General features: G+C 42.9%; 1 protein-coding gene across 2 annotated transcripts in view; it reads left to right on the top strand.

Annotated features, from left to right (window-relative positions):
- The window catches only part of fbxo38 (F-box protein 38), a 216,081-nt gene that overhangs the window by 96,623 nt on the left and 103,556 nt on the right, over nt 1-15,902 (top strand). For both annotated transcript variants that reach the window (XM_034181007.1, XM_034181008.1), the window contains 2 exons: nt 3,764-3,947; nt 9,764-9,943. In XM_034181007.1, coding sequence (XP_034036898.1) covers nt 3,764-3,947; nt 9,764-9,943 — 364 coding nt within the window. The remainder of the gene's footprint in view (nt 1-3,763; nt 3,948-9,763; nt 9,944-15,902) is intronic.

Below are 15,902 nucleotides of genomic sequence, written 5' to 3'. Positions count from 1 at the left end.
ACCCGGCCGTCACTCACCACGGGGAGCAGACCGTGTGTTTTTTAAAAAGAGACAAACACACTGCTTCACTTTAAATGTGCAGTCAGTATATTTCAGATGATCCGTGTGGAGCCTCTTTCTCTTAAAAGGCTTTATTTTACTCTGTGTTGCATTGGAAAGCAGTAGCTTTAAAGGCTAAATTATTAGCTGGTACACAGCCTGAGCGCATGCTCTAGTCGTCTTCTGTTGTTTTTCTGGGGATGTTACAGCACCACACACAGGACTGGCATATGTACTACGACGTTAAACGAAGCTTCGAGGCACAGAATTTGCCTCAATCATTTTTTGTAATCGAATTATTCAAATTATTTGAGTAATCGTTTCAGTCCTGTTCTGGAAGGAATAAGGGATGTGATGTGACTGATGAGTTCGCCTCCCCATTCTACCTTTTCTCTGGGATTGTATAAAAAAAAAACAAACAAAAAAAAACAACTCTGTTCCAATTGCTAAGATAATATATTTTCTACTTTGACCTGAGATGTTCAGCGGCATTGTTATTGGACTGTCTTGAAATTCATGCTTTTGTTCAAAAAGGAAATAAAATCTAAGTAACAAAAACATTGCAGTAGTTCAATCTAGAAGAGACAAACGCATGAATCAGGGTCTCAGCATCACTTTTGTCAGTGTGATGTATAACACACGAGCCTATGTTGAGCGTTAACTGGTAAAATTGATGCCGAAGTCTCACTGGACCAAGAACCATCACACCATCTAATCACAACATAAAACCATTTTGTCCACCTGCTCTGAAGGAATCATTTCAGCCATTCTGTCTCTCACTCTGTCAGTATCAATTTCAGCGGAGTTTTATTGACAGGAGAAACATACGTTTGCATTGTCAAACCAAGTGCTACACAGAGAAACAAATAAAAATAAAGATGTACATACACTTAACAGTATTCTACAGTAAATAAATAAGTCAACAGGAGATGTTGGATTCAAATAACAGTAAAAATTCAGTGTAAAACTATACTCTCCTATAAAATGTGTTATACGTAGATAAAGTGACGTAGCAGTTTAATGTCCTGTTTTGGGTTTACGGTGGTTTGTGTCTGTTGTTGCTTCTTTTCGTGTCTCAAACCTTGCTGCTGTGTTTGTTGTCCTTCAGCCAGCAGATAGTGAAGTTTGTCGATGTTGCTCTCAGAGTCTGTTTGGGTGTTTGTGATCTGTGTCTCTGTTCGTGTCTCTTTGGTGCAGCGGGCAGGTGGTCAGAAAGTGCAGCTCGCTGTCCACCTGGTGTTGTGAGCAGTCTGTCTTCTCTGGGGAGCCAGGTCTGTCTGTGGCGGCCTTTCTCCACGGCCAGGCTGTGCTCACTGAGTCTGTATGTGGTCAAGGACTTCCTGAGCTTTGGGTTGGTCACAGTGCTCAGGTATTCTGCCACCGAGTTCTGTCTGTTTAAGGACAAACAGCATTCCAGTTTACTCTGGTTTTTGGTGGATTTTTTTCCCAGTGTGTCACATCTTTTGGTTTTCTTATTTGGTTTAGTCTAACAGGGTTTGTGTTTGCTGTGTCTGCTTGTGTTTGTGTAGAGAGTCCCAGAACCAGCTGGCTGAGGGGGCGTCTCTCTACAGTCTCTGTGGATCAGGGTGTGTTTTCAGTCAGGACGTGTTGGAGTCTGTGGTTGATGTTCAGACAGAAGATGTTCCTGAGGTTGCTGTTGACACAGACTTCACTGAAGTAATTAGGCTCAAGTTTGTTATCAGTCCTTGGGTCCAAATACTGGGGAAGACCCCACAGCTCAGGACAATATTAAAGAGCTTTAATGTGGCCAGCTGGAATTTGGGATCTGTGGATTTGATTGTTTCATTTAGGTTGTTGTCGACACCACAGACCTTCTTGGTGGAATTGATTTTGTTCTACAATTCTTTTAGGCTCATGGGGTTATCTCGTGGGTCCTGGTCATCTTTGATGTCTGACTCTCAGCTTTGTCATTTGTTCTCTTTGTTTTCCTCTGTTGGACCAAATGTCTTGGTGAAGTGGTTTACCCACACAGCTCCAGTTTCTTCATGTTTTTGGTTATTTACACTGTTCTAATTTTTCTAGAATCTCTTTGTTTTTATGGACTCTTCCATAGTGTGTAGCTGGTTTCTACCATGTTGCTCTTGTGTTTTTTTTATCCTGTTTTTTATGTTTTCCTTTTGTGAAGGTGTGTGTTCTGGTCATCTGGATCTCTGTGTTTTAGGTTTCATATGTTTCTTAATTTCTTTCTGAGATTTTTACATTTCTCGTCAAACCATTTGTCCTGGTTGTGGTTGTTTTTGGCCTTTTTCTTTGGGACTTTTAGGTTTGCTCGGGATGCTGAAAGGTCAAATATATTATTGAGGTTTTCTGCTGCCTTGTTTCCACCTTCACTGTTCACGTTTTTTTTGTTGTTGTTGTTGTTTCAGAAATTGGTCTATAAGCAGTTGGATGTGTTGGTTTGTTTCTGTACTATTTGATGATAATCAGAATCAGAATGGCTTTTATTCACCAAATATCTTCAAAGGAAACAAGGAATGTGACTTCTGTTTGAGCTGCACTCTCTGTACAGCATGTAGAATCTGTACACTAAACACGGAATAATTCACGGTAATAAAATGAAATGAAATGTGAAAGAAAATAAAATGTGCAATAAGAGAAAATAAAAAAGAAAAGGATGTCTGAAACAGACAACAGATTGAAGTTAAGTTGTACATGAATGAGTGAGTTTTTTTGTCAGGTTAAGTTGTTCATCAGTGTGACAGCCTGTGGACAGAAACTGTTCCTGTGTCTGGTTGTTCTGACGTACAGAGCTCTGTAACGTTGACCAGAGGGGAGGAGTTTAAACAGGGTGTGTCCAGGGTGGGAGGGGTCTGCAGAGATGGTACCAGCTGGCTTCCTGGTCCTGGACCAGTATGAGTCCTGGGTGGAGGGCAGGCTGGCTCTGATGATTATTTTTATTATTATCATTATTTTTCTGTGCCTGTCCTGTTTGGAGGCAGAGGGAAACCAAACAGACATGGAGATGCACAGGACAGACTGGATGATGGATGAGAATAATAATAATGAGGAAGAAACCTCAAGCAGACCAGACTCAGAGGGGTGACCCGCTGCTTAGACCATTCTAACAGTTACAGGGTTTTTACAAAGTTTTACAGAGCTGAAGAAACAGAAAATAGGAAAACCAGAATAGCATCAAAACAAACTATATTATTGAGATGAGCACGCAGGTGCACCAATGAGCGCGTGTTGTTCAATTCCCTCTCAGAGAAATGCCATGTGGGAAGTGAGTTCCACATACAAACAATGAAACTACAACTTACACTCCAGTGTAACTTGTATCATTTTCTGCTTTTTTTAAAAATGTTTTTCACTACTTCAAAGGCATTTCTGACATGCGAAAGTAGTGTAAAGTACGTGACATCCCAAAGTCTTTTCTAAGGTGGGGAGTGTTGAGCGCCTCTGTCCAGGTGCTGGGTGGAGCCCCTGAGCCATGAATTCTTCTTCAGCTGTGAGCCCCCACTCCTCACTCTTCTTCTACTCTGTTGTAGGTCTCCATGCCAGCAGGGTAAACTGTGAGTTGGAATGTTTCAGCTGAGGTGTGCCGGTGCTTATTTCTGCAGTTGCACTTCTCAGAATGTCAGCAAAATCTGTATCTTGTTGAGGAATCGGTTAACTGATGGGCAGATGAACGGCAACGGAGCTGCAGCCTGACTGTTGGAGGTGAATCACCGTGTTAACCTGGGTGTCTTTCTGACTGTGTCAGGGCTGTGCCAGAGTGGGCCTCAGTGCAGGAACTGGGATTGGCGTGTCCTCGGCTCTGGTCAGCAACCAGAACCCCAACAATGACAATGAACACAACCATCATCCCAACAATGACGATGGCAACCTGCCTCCTCCGGCTGTCAATATCAACCAGAGGCAACCGCAGCAGCAGCCGCAGGAAAACGGCAAGTAGCAGCACAGAAACACTCTCAGTGGGCTCCTCGTGTCCTCCTCATGGTCATTTTTAACAACTTCAACAGGACGTGTTCCACTCACACACCCACTCACTGTCCTAAAGATATCCACCCACTGTCCTACAGACAACCACACACTGTCCTAAAGACACCCACTCACTGTCCTAAAGACACCCACTCACTGTCCTAAAGACACCCACACACTGTCCTATAGACAACCACTCACTGTCCTAAAGACAACCACTCACTGTCCTAAAGACAACCACACACTGTCCTATAGACATCCGCACACTGTCCTAAAGACAACCACTCACTGTCCTATAGACAACCACACACTGTCCTAAAGACACCCACTCGCTGTCCTAAAGACAACCACCCACTGTCCTAAAGACAACCACCCACTGCCCCTTTTGGTTTGGTATCCCAGCAAACATCCAGAGTTCTCCCCAGACAATGGAACGACAGTGTAGCACCATTTACTGTTAGCGCAGCGCCGTTATACTGTGCCCTGCTCTCAGATATTTTTTTAATCCAGCCAAGCTGTTTGTGCTGCTCTGTTTGCCCCAAGCCGAGCAGAGCACAACATCTCTCAGTGAAAGAACCAAACTCCATCAAAGTCTTCCAATAAAAACAGCTCCTTCTGCCTGCGTAGCTCATGGCTCTTGTTTCCAAAGTTTGCTCAAATAAGCCATAAAGACGGTGTGAGACTTAGTGACAAGTCTCTTGTTCACCCGCAGAGACTCCTCCTCTCTCTCTCTGAGGGAGAGAGAGAAACAGGAAAGTGTGAAAAACTGATTCAGAAAGTTTTTCATCCAGGGTTTCATCTTTAAAAGATCAGATTTACTTCTTACAGAAGTATTTTTTTATTATGCACCAATGACACCAGATCAAATTACTTGTATGTAACTAGTATGTATGTAACTAGCCTCAGGATCCCCTTCAAACTGTGCCAAACTGAACAAATGCCTTGACAAAGTTGCTGCCATTGTCGGTCATGGTCCTGGTCACCTTTTCCTGCAGGTGGAATTTATAGTGGGTGTCCACCATGGCCTCGGCGAGAACATCAAAGGTGTGGTGCCCTTTGAGCCGAGAGCAGGCCAGGACCGCGTGCTGTCTGGTGCGGGTCTTGGGGTCCAGCCAGTGTGCAGTCATCCCCATGTAGGACCTGTTGTGGGCTGACCAACAGTCCGTAGTGGTCGCCACCCAGGGGACATCCTCAAACAATCTGTAATTAAAAATTATAAATCATAAATAAACAAATTGTAAAATTTAAAATGTAATAATGACTATCTGTATCAATTATTTTTAATAATTGAAACAAGAAATTTAGCATTAGACAACATTACAATGAATTTGCCCTATTGACATATCCCATAATCCCTTGCGTGCCAGAGAGTCGCTGCAGTCAAATATAGAGAATCAACACGATGACAGTTGTAAATAATATTATACTACAAAAATTTATTTTTTTTATGCTTTTGTTTTCATCACGTCAATAAGAGACTGCTGCATGCTACCCTGAAAACTTGCTAAAACAATTATAACAAATAATCGGTGTCTGTTACGTTTAATCTGCGCGGAATTTAATAAACGCAAACTGAATTTCAGACATATTATATATATTAGTCTGGAACAAAGAGGACAAACAGTGTTGTAAAGAACAATAATCAAGACAAAGAGCAAACTTCACTTTCCCCCAGAACGACATGATCAGGAAGCGATTGTAGCTCACAGCAGCTCCCATTGAAAATAACAGAGAGACAGACTGTGATTCTCACATGTTTACATAAAGCAAACAATAACAACGTCTATAAACGCAAAGAATCTATTCATGAGAGTTTTAGACACAATATAAAAATAGTTTTATATTGCGATGTTAATGGTGTTGTCTGTGTGCAGCAGTTACAGTGCAGCGTGATCAGAGCGTCTCAATGCAGTTCTCAATGTTACTGAGATCTCACAGTGCGGCGACCGCTCCGAGGTTTTGCAGGATTTGAAACATCAATAAGGTGAATAGCAATAATAAAACAATCATACAAAATTATTTTGGGATTATTATTGTAGTACCTTTACTATGCAAATAAAGTGTGCAAATCAACCTAAGTGTAATGAAATTGCATTTCTAAATGCGGAAAATCTGGATAAAAAGGAAGATTAGGAAAACATGATAATATTAAAAAATAAATAATAAATTAATACACAAAACTGGTTTCTCAGTTGACCTAATTAACCGAATGGGCAGCAAAAGCTTATACACACTTATACTACCCATTTTACCTCAGTAAATTTTACCAGCTACACTAAAATAATAGTATCCAATGGAGCAAAACGGGGGCTCATCACGAAATGGAGCAGACTGACCCAGTGGCTGAAGTTTTATCTGTTGAACACCAGAATACCTCGAATACATTAGACTGACAACGGGCCACATACTTGCCCAAAGTGAGGCCCACTAACGCTGACGTCAGCGTCTCAACCACCAACCAATCACAGGCTAGGGGGGAGAGAGGGAGAGAGACACACACAGAGAGAGAGACCAGTATCTGGCCCAATTTATAGTGGGCACAAAACAAAGACCAAACAATTGAATAAAAGTGCTTATTTGGACTCAGTCTGCTCAGTTTCATTACATTTTATCCCATTTTGTGATTTTCACTTTTCAGTCCCCATTTTGCATTTTACCCCTCACAACAGAAGCAAAAAGAGAGCAGAACAAGCAAAACAAAAACATTTGAAGATATTAATAAACTTAAATGTCTCATCTTAACAACAATAAGTAGTGCACATCTCGCTTTGTACACAATTGCAATGGACTTTTACATTTTAGATTTAACATAATTTGTGTGTTTTCAAAATTAATTTAACATCAATAACTCCCAAGAAATTTGGTATCTTTTACAATTTAAATTTCATCATCCTGTACTGTTAAGCAAGCTTCTACTTGAATTTCAAAATACAATGCACTTTGTTTTGCAAAAAATACCTTATAAGACTCCTCCAGCTGTTTGTGGCTGGTCAAGATCTTCCTCCCCAGGGTGCGGCGGGACATCGACGTTTTGCTGGGGTTCAAGGTCTTGACCAAACTGATGAATGTGGGGGACTCCACAACATGCAGCGGCAGCATGTTGCATACGAAGAGGTCCACGATCTTCGAGTCCACCACAGACGCCAGTGCCAGCAGCCGACTGTGCAAAGGCCCCCCGAATAGTAGGCTGGGATAGCTGACTTTTTTTTGCGGGTGGCTGCCCACCAAATGAAGACTGCTGCTGCTAGCTGACGAACGCCTGTGTTTCCCACGTGAAGAACCGGCCTTGATCCTTTCTTCAAATTGGATTGCATGGCCTGGGTGGTTCCTCTTCTCATGGGACTTTAAATTACAAAGGCTGGTTGTGTGCCCTTTAATTGTTGTCTCCTTTGGGTGACACAGGACACACTGGAAAAAAAGGATGCTAGCGTTCTTCTTGTCCACCGACTGGAAAACAAAGAAATCCTCCAGGTGAGGCCACGGGTTCTGGACCTCGTGTCAGGCCTGGGCCTCAGCCTGAGCTGCTCCAGACACCTCCCCACTCGATCCAGGCTCCTCTTGGACGTCATCCTCAGGCCGTGGAACACAATGTTTTCCTCACTCATTTTGCCCCCCAAAAAAACCACCATAAGCTCAGAAAAAAAATAATAATGCTGGCTCGCTCACTCGCTGCTAGTCACGTTCGAAACGCACGAAGACTAACTACTAAACACGAGGCTGTCGACATCATCAGCCAGCAACAGCCAGTCAGAGCATGCGCAGAGCGCAGTGAAGTTTTTATTTTGTAATTTTGTTTTTAATCTATCGATATAATATATATGTAACTTAAAGACCATTTCTATAAAAAAACAGTAAATCACAGGAGTCACAGTTTATCTCTGTATAACGTCACCCATGTTGCATTCAATGTGAATGGTAAAATTTATAACTCTCAGCCTCTGAGAGTGCTCACGTCTGTTATTATGAATTTATGGGGAAGTGATTGTTGTAGAAAAGCTTCAGATAACTGTCGCTGAGATAGATGATGACTGGAGCGCAGTTTTAAGCAGAAACGAGGCAATAACCTTGTTGCTGAAGAACTGAAAAGACCCACGTGCAGTGAAGGCACAGTGAGCGTGCCCTCCCCCTTCTGAGCTCCGACAGCAGCCTGACTGTTGCACACAGTCTGGAGGAGCCAGGAACGATTTTAGCTGTTTACAAACCTTTTTGACTGTTAAACCTTACTCACTTCACCACCAAAAAAAGTTATTGGACTGAACGTTATCGGAACTTAATGTATCGGAAGATAATTGGTCCGATAATGGTTTTAAAATTTATCTGAAAAGATAATCCGATGATGAAAACGTTATCTTCGATAATTATCTGTTATCGGAAATGTGCCCACCACTGCCAAGGGGTATGAATAATTTATTAGAAAGCAGTAAGTGTGTCATTACTACTGCATATCTGTCAGGTGACGGGAGGATCATCTAGTCCAGTGGTGTCCAAACTATTCCAGAAAGGACCAAGAGGGGGCAGGCTTTCTTCACAGCCACTGACTCCAGCAAGTGGTTTCACTGGTGAACTCATCCCACCTGTTCAAAGTGATGTTAATCAGTGAAACCACCTGCTGGAGTCAGTGGCTGTGAAGAAAACCTGCCCCCTCTCAGCCCTAGAGTTAAGTGTGATTTAAATAAAATCTAAATTGTGATTCTGTTTGAACCACAGGGTTCATTAAACACTCATGTTTATGTGAAAACATGTACCTAAACCTGTAAAAAAAAGAAAACAAAAGAAAGAATGATTGATTCTTTTGGATTTTCTTCTGATTTAAAGTTGCAAGGAGCAGATTTGAACATTTGAGTGGTGCAGAACAAACCAATTTTTAATCTTCCTTTTGCCCATCCATGTGTTTGAGGTTTAATCTTATCCAGAGTCCAGCAGTTCTGTTTTCACAGAAATTCACCTGCTGTAATAAACACCATCTAACCTCGAGACAGCTTGGTTAAGACCCCTGTGACATATGTGACAAAAAATATCCCCAAAATTCTTCAATTTTGCCTCCAATTGTTAAAACTGCCCCATTTAACAACCACATGTGACACCCATGCACATAGATTTAAAAAGACTGCAAGTCTTAAAGTGTTTATTTAATCTTGTTTCTCTTCATGTCGACCGACTGATGTGTGAGAAGGGCCCATCGTATGGAGAAAATGGCACATTACTTCAGGCACCTCGCTAATATCTGTGTTCCTCCAGACCTGCACCTCGTCCCCCTGCAGTCACAGTGGAAGATGGTTCAGTCCTGACGGAAGCCTCTGCTGTCCTCTGACATCGGCCCTTTTGCTTTAAGCTCTTGTTTCAGGCTGATCTCCTGCTGGAATGTTAGACATTTCTGGCACTGGGTTTCTTGTAGTTGATTCTCCATTCAAATCTCCCTACCACATGTAGGAAAAATTCACCCAGAACGCATTGCCTTGTTGACATCTGCTGTATTTTTTACAGGCACAAACACTTCCTGTGGCATTAGAACAACGGCGATTTTCACTCAGCCACGCCTGGCTAATGTGATTTATTTAGTTTTATTTTTATTTTATTTTAGAGTTTGTTTACTTAAACATTCACATTTCTGAGCTCAAAGTCTGCCATCATGGAGGAGCGCGACACTTTCAGGAATACACACATATACATACTGCGCTCACAAATATGCTCATTTGATGGGTGCAGGAGAAGAATATTGTGATACTGTTGAGCTGAAAGGTGAGAAAACATTGTGTTTTGTGTTTTTCTTTGACTGTGCCAGTGGAAGTAAATGGGATGGAGGAGGACGAGGAGGAGGAGGAGGTGATGTTGGACCACATGGACGCTGAGCCCCAGCTGGAGCCGGAAGAAGAGCAGGATGTTAAAGTGGAAGAGCGTGATGTGGCTGTGGGGCCAAGCCATCCTCCTGAAACACCACAACAGCCTGATGAAGAACAAGCAGGTTCGAGTCGCCGTGTCAGAGGCAGCCTGGTGGGATGAAGGAAACGAGTTGTTCTTTTTTCCTCTCTGTTTCACTGCAGGAGGTCTGATATGGCGCTGCGTGTTGATTTGGAGGTCGTTTGACCCCTGGGTGCCCATTCTCTGTGCAGTGTGGAGGTACACAGAGAATGGGCACCCAGGGTGGTGTGGAACTGTCAGGCTTCTGTTTCTGAACCCTGTCCGCTGAGTTCTTGGGCACCACGCTGCTCTGCGTTAGTAAAAAAAAAAAAACTCTCCTGATGTTAGCAGGCTGTGCCGCTCCTGGCGCGCTGCGTGTCGGATGGGCTGCTGCCATCTGTAAAGTGCTTTCTGCGGGCGCCTCGGTCTGCTCTGACGTACTGTGCGTGTCCATGTTTATTCAAGTCTTCTTGCAACATGTCTTATATTGTGCCTGCAGCGACGTGATTGAAGAAGGTTCTGTATTCAGCCCAACCAACATAGATTTATTTGGGGGTGATCGCAATGTAAAAAATTTACAGTACCGATATGTCTGCTGATGTTTAAAATAAATAAAAGTCAATGATTCCTAACGTTTTGATATGAAAAGCTTGTGACAAAGAAATGTGAGTCAAGGTTTTTCACTCTTTGCCTCTGTAAATCAGGATGTTTGTGTGTTGTTGTTGTGTACTTTTACAAATTGATTTGTGCAAAAAACCCAGTATAAGTAGTGAGTCTTAATAACAAACAGGTGTGGATTTTATATCCCTTATTGTCATTGTCACAAGTAGAATGAAACTGGAAAAGCCATCTGGTCAGTGCATAAAAGTATAAATAAACAAGCAAACAATAAAATGGAAAAATAAAATCCATTTGATATGAGCACAAACCCACGTGCACATGTACGTCCATACCGACTGCACCGTCCCGTGTGGACATTAGCTGCTGAGGGATTCCAGCTCGTCTCAGGTCTGCTGGTCTTTGCTTTAACGGGTTTGCAGCGTCTGCCTGACGCTGACAGTTCACACAGACCGTGACGGGGTGAAGTCAGCCCCCCGTCTCCACACAGGATGCAGGAGTCAGCCTCCCGTCTCTACAAAGGAGGCAGGAGTCAGCCCCCCGTCTCTACAAAGGAGGCAGGAGTCAGCCTCCCGTCTCTACAAAGGAGGCAGGAGTCAGCCTCCCGTCTCTACAAAGGAGGCAGGAGTCAGCCCCCCGTCTCTACAAAGGAGGCAGGAGTCAGCCTCCCGTCTCTACAAAGGAGGCAGGAGTCAGCCTCCCGTCTCTACAAAGGAGGCAGGAGTCAGCCCCCCGTCTCTACAAAGGAGGCAGGAGTCAGCCTCCCGTCTCTACAAAGGAGGCAGGAGTCAGCCTCCCGTCTCTACAAAGGAGGCAGGAGGCAGCCCCTCCCGTCTCCACGCAGGAGGCAGCCCCTCCCGTCTCCACGCAGGAGGCAGCCCCTCCCGTCTCCACGCAGGAGGCAGCCCCTCCCGTCTCCACGCAGGAGGCAGGAGTCAGCCCCTCCCGTCTCCACGCAGGAGGCAGGAGGCAGCCCCTCCCGTCTCCACGCAGGAGGCAGCCCCTCCCGTCTCCACGCAGGAGGCAGGAGTCAGCCCCTCCCGTCACCACGCAGGAGGCAGGAGTCAGCCCCTCCCGTCACCACGCAGGAGGCAGGAGTCAGCCCCCCCTTCTCCACGCAGGAGGCAGGAGTCAGCCCCCCCCCGTCTCTACACAGGAGGCAGGAGTCAGCCCCCCCCCATCTCCACACAGGCCCCGCTGAGGGTCAGTGGGGACATGTCCACTAAAGTAACTTATCATCTACAACATTGGTCAATTCTACATCAGCTCACACCGGAGCACCATAAGAATGTAGTGAATAAGTAATTACACTCCCAAATTTAATTAGATTGGACTAGGCCCCATCTGATGAGTCACCAAAATAATTAACAATTTAGGGTTTAACACACACAAGGCCAAGGACTGGTCAAATGACCAATGTACCTCTAAAGCCCCGTTTACACACAGACGGTAAGAGCTCCCGGAAGTGTCCCGGAAGAGTTTTTGGCCATCTTAAGAATCACACGCTGTTGTTAACGCCGGCACTAGGGGGCGTGGTTTAGTTCCGGCTTTACCAGGAATTGCTCCCGGAATTAATCAACATGTCGAATAATTCCAGGAGCGCTTCTGGAGACCTTCCATGATGACGAACAACGGCGTGTGATACTTTATAATCGCCGTTTCATCCTGCCGCTTCCTGTAGTGCCGCAGTTCTCATCGCGCCGCGATGACCAATCAGGGACTGAATATGTAGTGACGTGGAGATGTCTGGAGTTTGAGGATGTGAACATGTCCTGTATCTTGGGGTCATTTGACTCTCCGTGGGCTTTACAGGTAGAAGAGAAAAGCTTGGACCTCCCAGTGTTAATACTTATTATTTAATTATTACTTGGAGCAGCCGTCTGCTCTGTCTAAGCCTGATCCCATCAGATCTCAGAAGCTAAGCAGTGCAGCATCTGGTTAGTTCTTGGATGGGAGACCTCTCTGGAACACCAGCGGTTGTGTGTTTCTCCAGGTAAAACTGGAGTTGCATCAGGAAGGGCATCCGGCATAAAACCTTTGTCAAATACCAGTGCGGATCTGGCTCTATCCACTGTGGCGACCCTGAACAAAAAGGGAGCAGCTGAATGGACAACAACAATTTAATTATTACTTGGGGCACCACCTATTTATAGCATAGGTACTTTAATTTAGACATTCATTATCAGTCTTAATTTAATTAATCAGTCTCAATTTAATTAATCAGTCTCTAATCTGAAAGTCTGAATTCACAATATGATTGTCCAAAGGTTTCCTTCTGAACACAAAATGAGCTACAGCAGAAATATTTACAATTTATTTACAAGTATACAAGGAATGAACAGTTTACTGGCATTTTTGTGGACAGTGATTAAATAAGTTCATTTATTTACACAATTCTTACTCACTCATGAGACGTGAAAGAGAGAGATGAAGCTTAAAGACTTTAAGTGAATAAATCTGATTAGAATTTAGTGATGAAATTGTAAGCCAGTTATTTTTAAGAAAATTATTAAACAAACATATGAATACGTTTAAAAATAAGAATAATAATGAGAAGGAGCCACTTTATCCATTAACAACAAACCCTTTTTCTGGAACCTTTAACTGGGTCACTTAGCTGGTCCACTGAAAAGGTGGTTCGGATGGCCGTCGTTAATGTAGGCTCTGCAGCGTGAGCTCACTTGGGTCAGGGGTTAACTCAGTGGTCTCCCCGAGTAATCCCAAAGGCTTGTGTTGGCCTGCTTTACCGACAGGATGGCTGCTTGCAGTCAGGTTTGAAATCAGCTCCGTCATCAACTGCTGGACCCCAGAGGTGGAAGGCGTTTGTTGAAAATGCTTTCTGGTAGCTTCTAAAAAGTTTGTTGGAGCCAGATTAAAAGTCTTTGTGAATTTAGAAAAAGTAAAACTTTAAGAGCGTTGGAAAATTACAAAAAAGGAAAAGTCACTTTTCTGTAAATTCACTATTTTAAAGAGTTCAGCTCGGAAGTTCTCTTAAAACTTTGAAAGACTTGATGCACCTTAGAGTGTCATGTTAAAATTCTCAAAAATTGAGACAAGAATAAAACAATAATGAATGCCACGTGGTAGCTTCAGCTAGGTTAGCTTAGCATGGGGCCTTGTTGACCCAGAAATAATTAAGCATTTAAGAAAAGAAGAGAGACAAACGAGAGGAGCGAAGAAGGGGCGAGAGAGCGCGGAACAGCACTCTGTTCTTACTTTTTAAGGGGGATAAACAGAATACTTCACCATCAACATATTGATAAAGCAGAAAGATAAAAACACACATCAGTTACAGGAACACATGTCAATAAAATGGAATAATTATATGCAAAGCATTTTGTTTGATTAATCAATACAAACACCATTAGAAGTCTTCATATATGTGAATCAAAGAGTACTGATGCAATTTTTTTATTTTAAAAGAATGTCTTTCTTTGCTTAGACCTAAAAATAATAGCTGTTATCAAGACAAAGTTTTATGGGCCTGTGTTGTGGAAGGGATATCGTCTCACAGTCTTGGGAGGGTCTGGCCTTGGCGTGAGGTCATAAAATTTGGGTTCTCCCGGCCTGGAGAAACTCGGATCCTGATGTGAACCCATTATAATGTCATGTAATTCATAATGACCAAAAATTCACTGATAAAAAGGCAAGAGCTTCCCTTTGAAGAACTTTGAATTAGTTTTGTTTTGCTGTGAATCCCAGTGTTGGCCCATGGGGGATGTCTCCAAGCTTATCTTAAGATCTCCAGATGACTTAGAAATTTCTCAACTGAGAGGGAAAACACAGTCTTTGTCTGCAGTTCAGAACTCAGGTTTTTGTTGAGACAGCATTAATGTATTTATTTAATTAGGGCCAATCAAGGCCATGCGCTACACCTTGGTCTTGGAGATGTTCAGGAACAAGATGTAGAAAATTATTTTGTGTATGTCTAAGTCACACCGGACCTCCCAAACTAGGAAAAGCTAAACAAAACACTCCTCACTTTTTCACTCTCTGACTTCTGTCGTTTTTGTCAGGATTCTTTCCCAGTGACGGCTCAAACCTTGACTGAGCTTTTTCTTCTGTGTTCACACTGGAAGGTGTGGTCACTTTGGACTTGATAGTTAGAGCTCATCATTACACAGGCGGGCAATTCTGTGGTAACGGAATTACAACAGCAGCAAAATCTGGACATATGGCATCTAACCATGACAGATTAGCTCAGATTGTAATTCCATTACCGTAGAATTGCCCAGTAGTGGTTTGTGCTGTGCTTCAACAACAACATCACCTCTTAAGCGCCTAATAACTTAGAGCCGGGTAGTTTTTGGTCTTTGTGAACAGCCCAAATACAACTACAATCTTTACAAATGCTGTGGTGAAAATTCCTTGCTCTGCTCAAAAAGCAGCTGGGTAAATGTTAAATTTCATAGGGGCACTGATAATTTTCTCCTAACCTGTCGGTGCCTGACTGTAACATCGATATCATGGGTAAAGTATTGTAGCGGTGCAGATCTGTGCCCACTGTGATGGTTGGCAATTGAATAATTGAGTCCACATGCAATCAGTGCTGCACTTCTGCTGTCTGTCACATGGGCAAAAACAGAGGTTATGTTATCGCCCCTGTTTGTTCGTCTTTGTGAACAGTCTGGAGCCCACAATTTTTCAAATATCATTAGGAAATTTTTACTGAAGATTTATATCCTGATAGGCAAGAACTGGTTCAATTTTCAAGGTCAAAGGTGAAAGTCAGGAAAAATGTTGTAAAATTGGAAAAATCCTTATCTTTAATATTGAACAAATAAAAAAAGAGTTTTATGTAGGATGGTGTCCTCTGCCGACTGACAAAGTTTGATCCATGTTATAGATTTTGTAGCCATTTAAATGTAGCACTGAAAACCCCATTAGTGTATATTTTACCTTATATCTTAATCAAACGTGCCGCAAACACGCTCATATTTGAAAGTGAGGTACAGACTGGCACTCACGCTCACCTGACAAAGTTGGTCCGGATCTGATCCGGATTGTGGATTTTGTGGACATTTGAATTTAATATTGAAAAGCACATTTTGCATGATATCGCAATCAAAAGTGCCTCAGTCACTCTCATTTTCCTGTTATGGATTTACCTACACCACCAAAAAGGGATGGAGGTTCCACTTTTATGCCTGTTTGTCTTCCAGGTATCAGTCAGAAAGTGCCAAAAAGCAACGGCAGATTGTCCATAGCAGAGAGAACCATTGTTCTATGAAAATGACCTGAAAAACAATTCAGAAACTGAAAAGAAAAAAAAACAAAAACTGACAACACCACAAAAACAGCCCACTTTGATTCAAATACATGAACTAAATACGTCCTCCTGACATGTGATCACGTCTAATTAAGTTTATGAAAAGACTTCTAAATTTTTTCCAAAGTAAACTTTT

This window comes from Thalassophryne amazonica, chromosome 11, assembly GCF_902500255.1.
Source record: "Thalassophryne amazonica chromosome 11, fThaAma1.1, whole genome shotgun sequence".
In the NCBI taxonomy this organism is placed as follows: Eukaryota; Metazoa; Chordata; class Actinopteri; order Batrachoidiformes; family Batrachoididae; genus Thalassophryne; species Thalassophryne amazonica.
The sequence above is the reverse complement of the archived record's forward strand: the minus strand, read 5'-3'. Positions and strand labels throughout refer to the sequence as shown.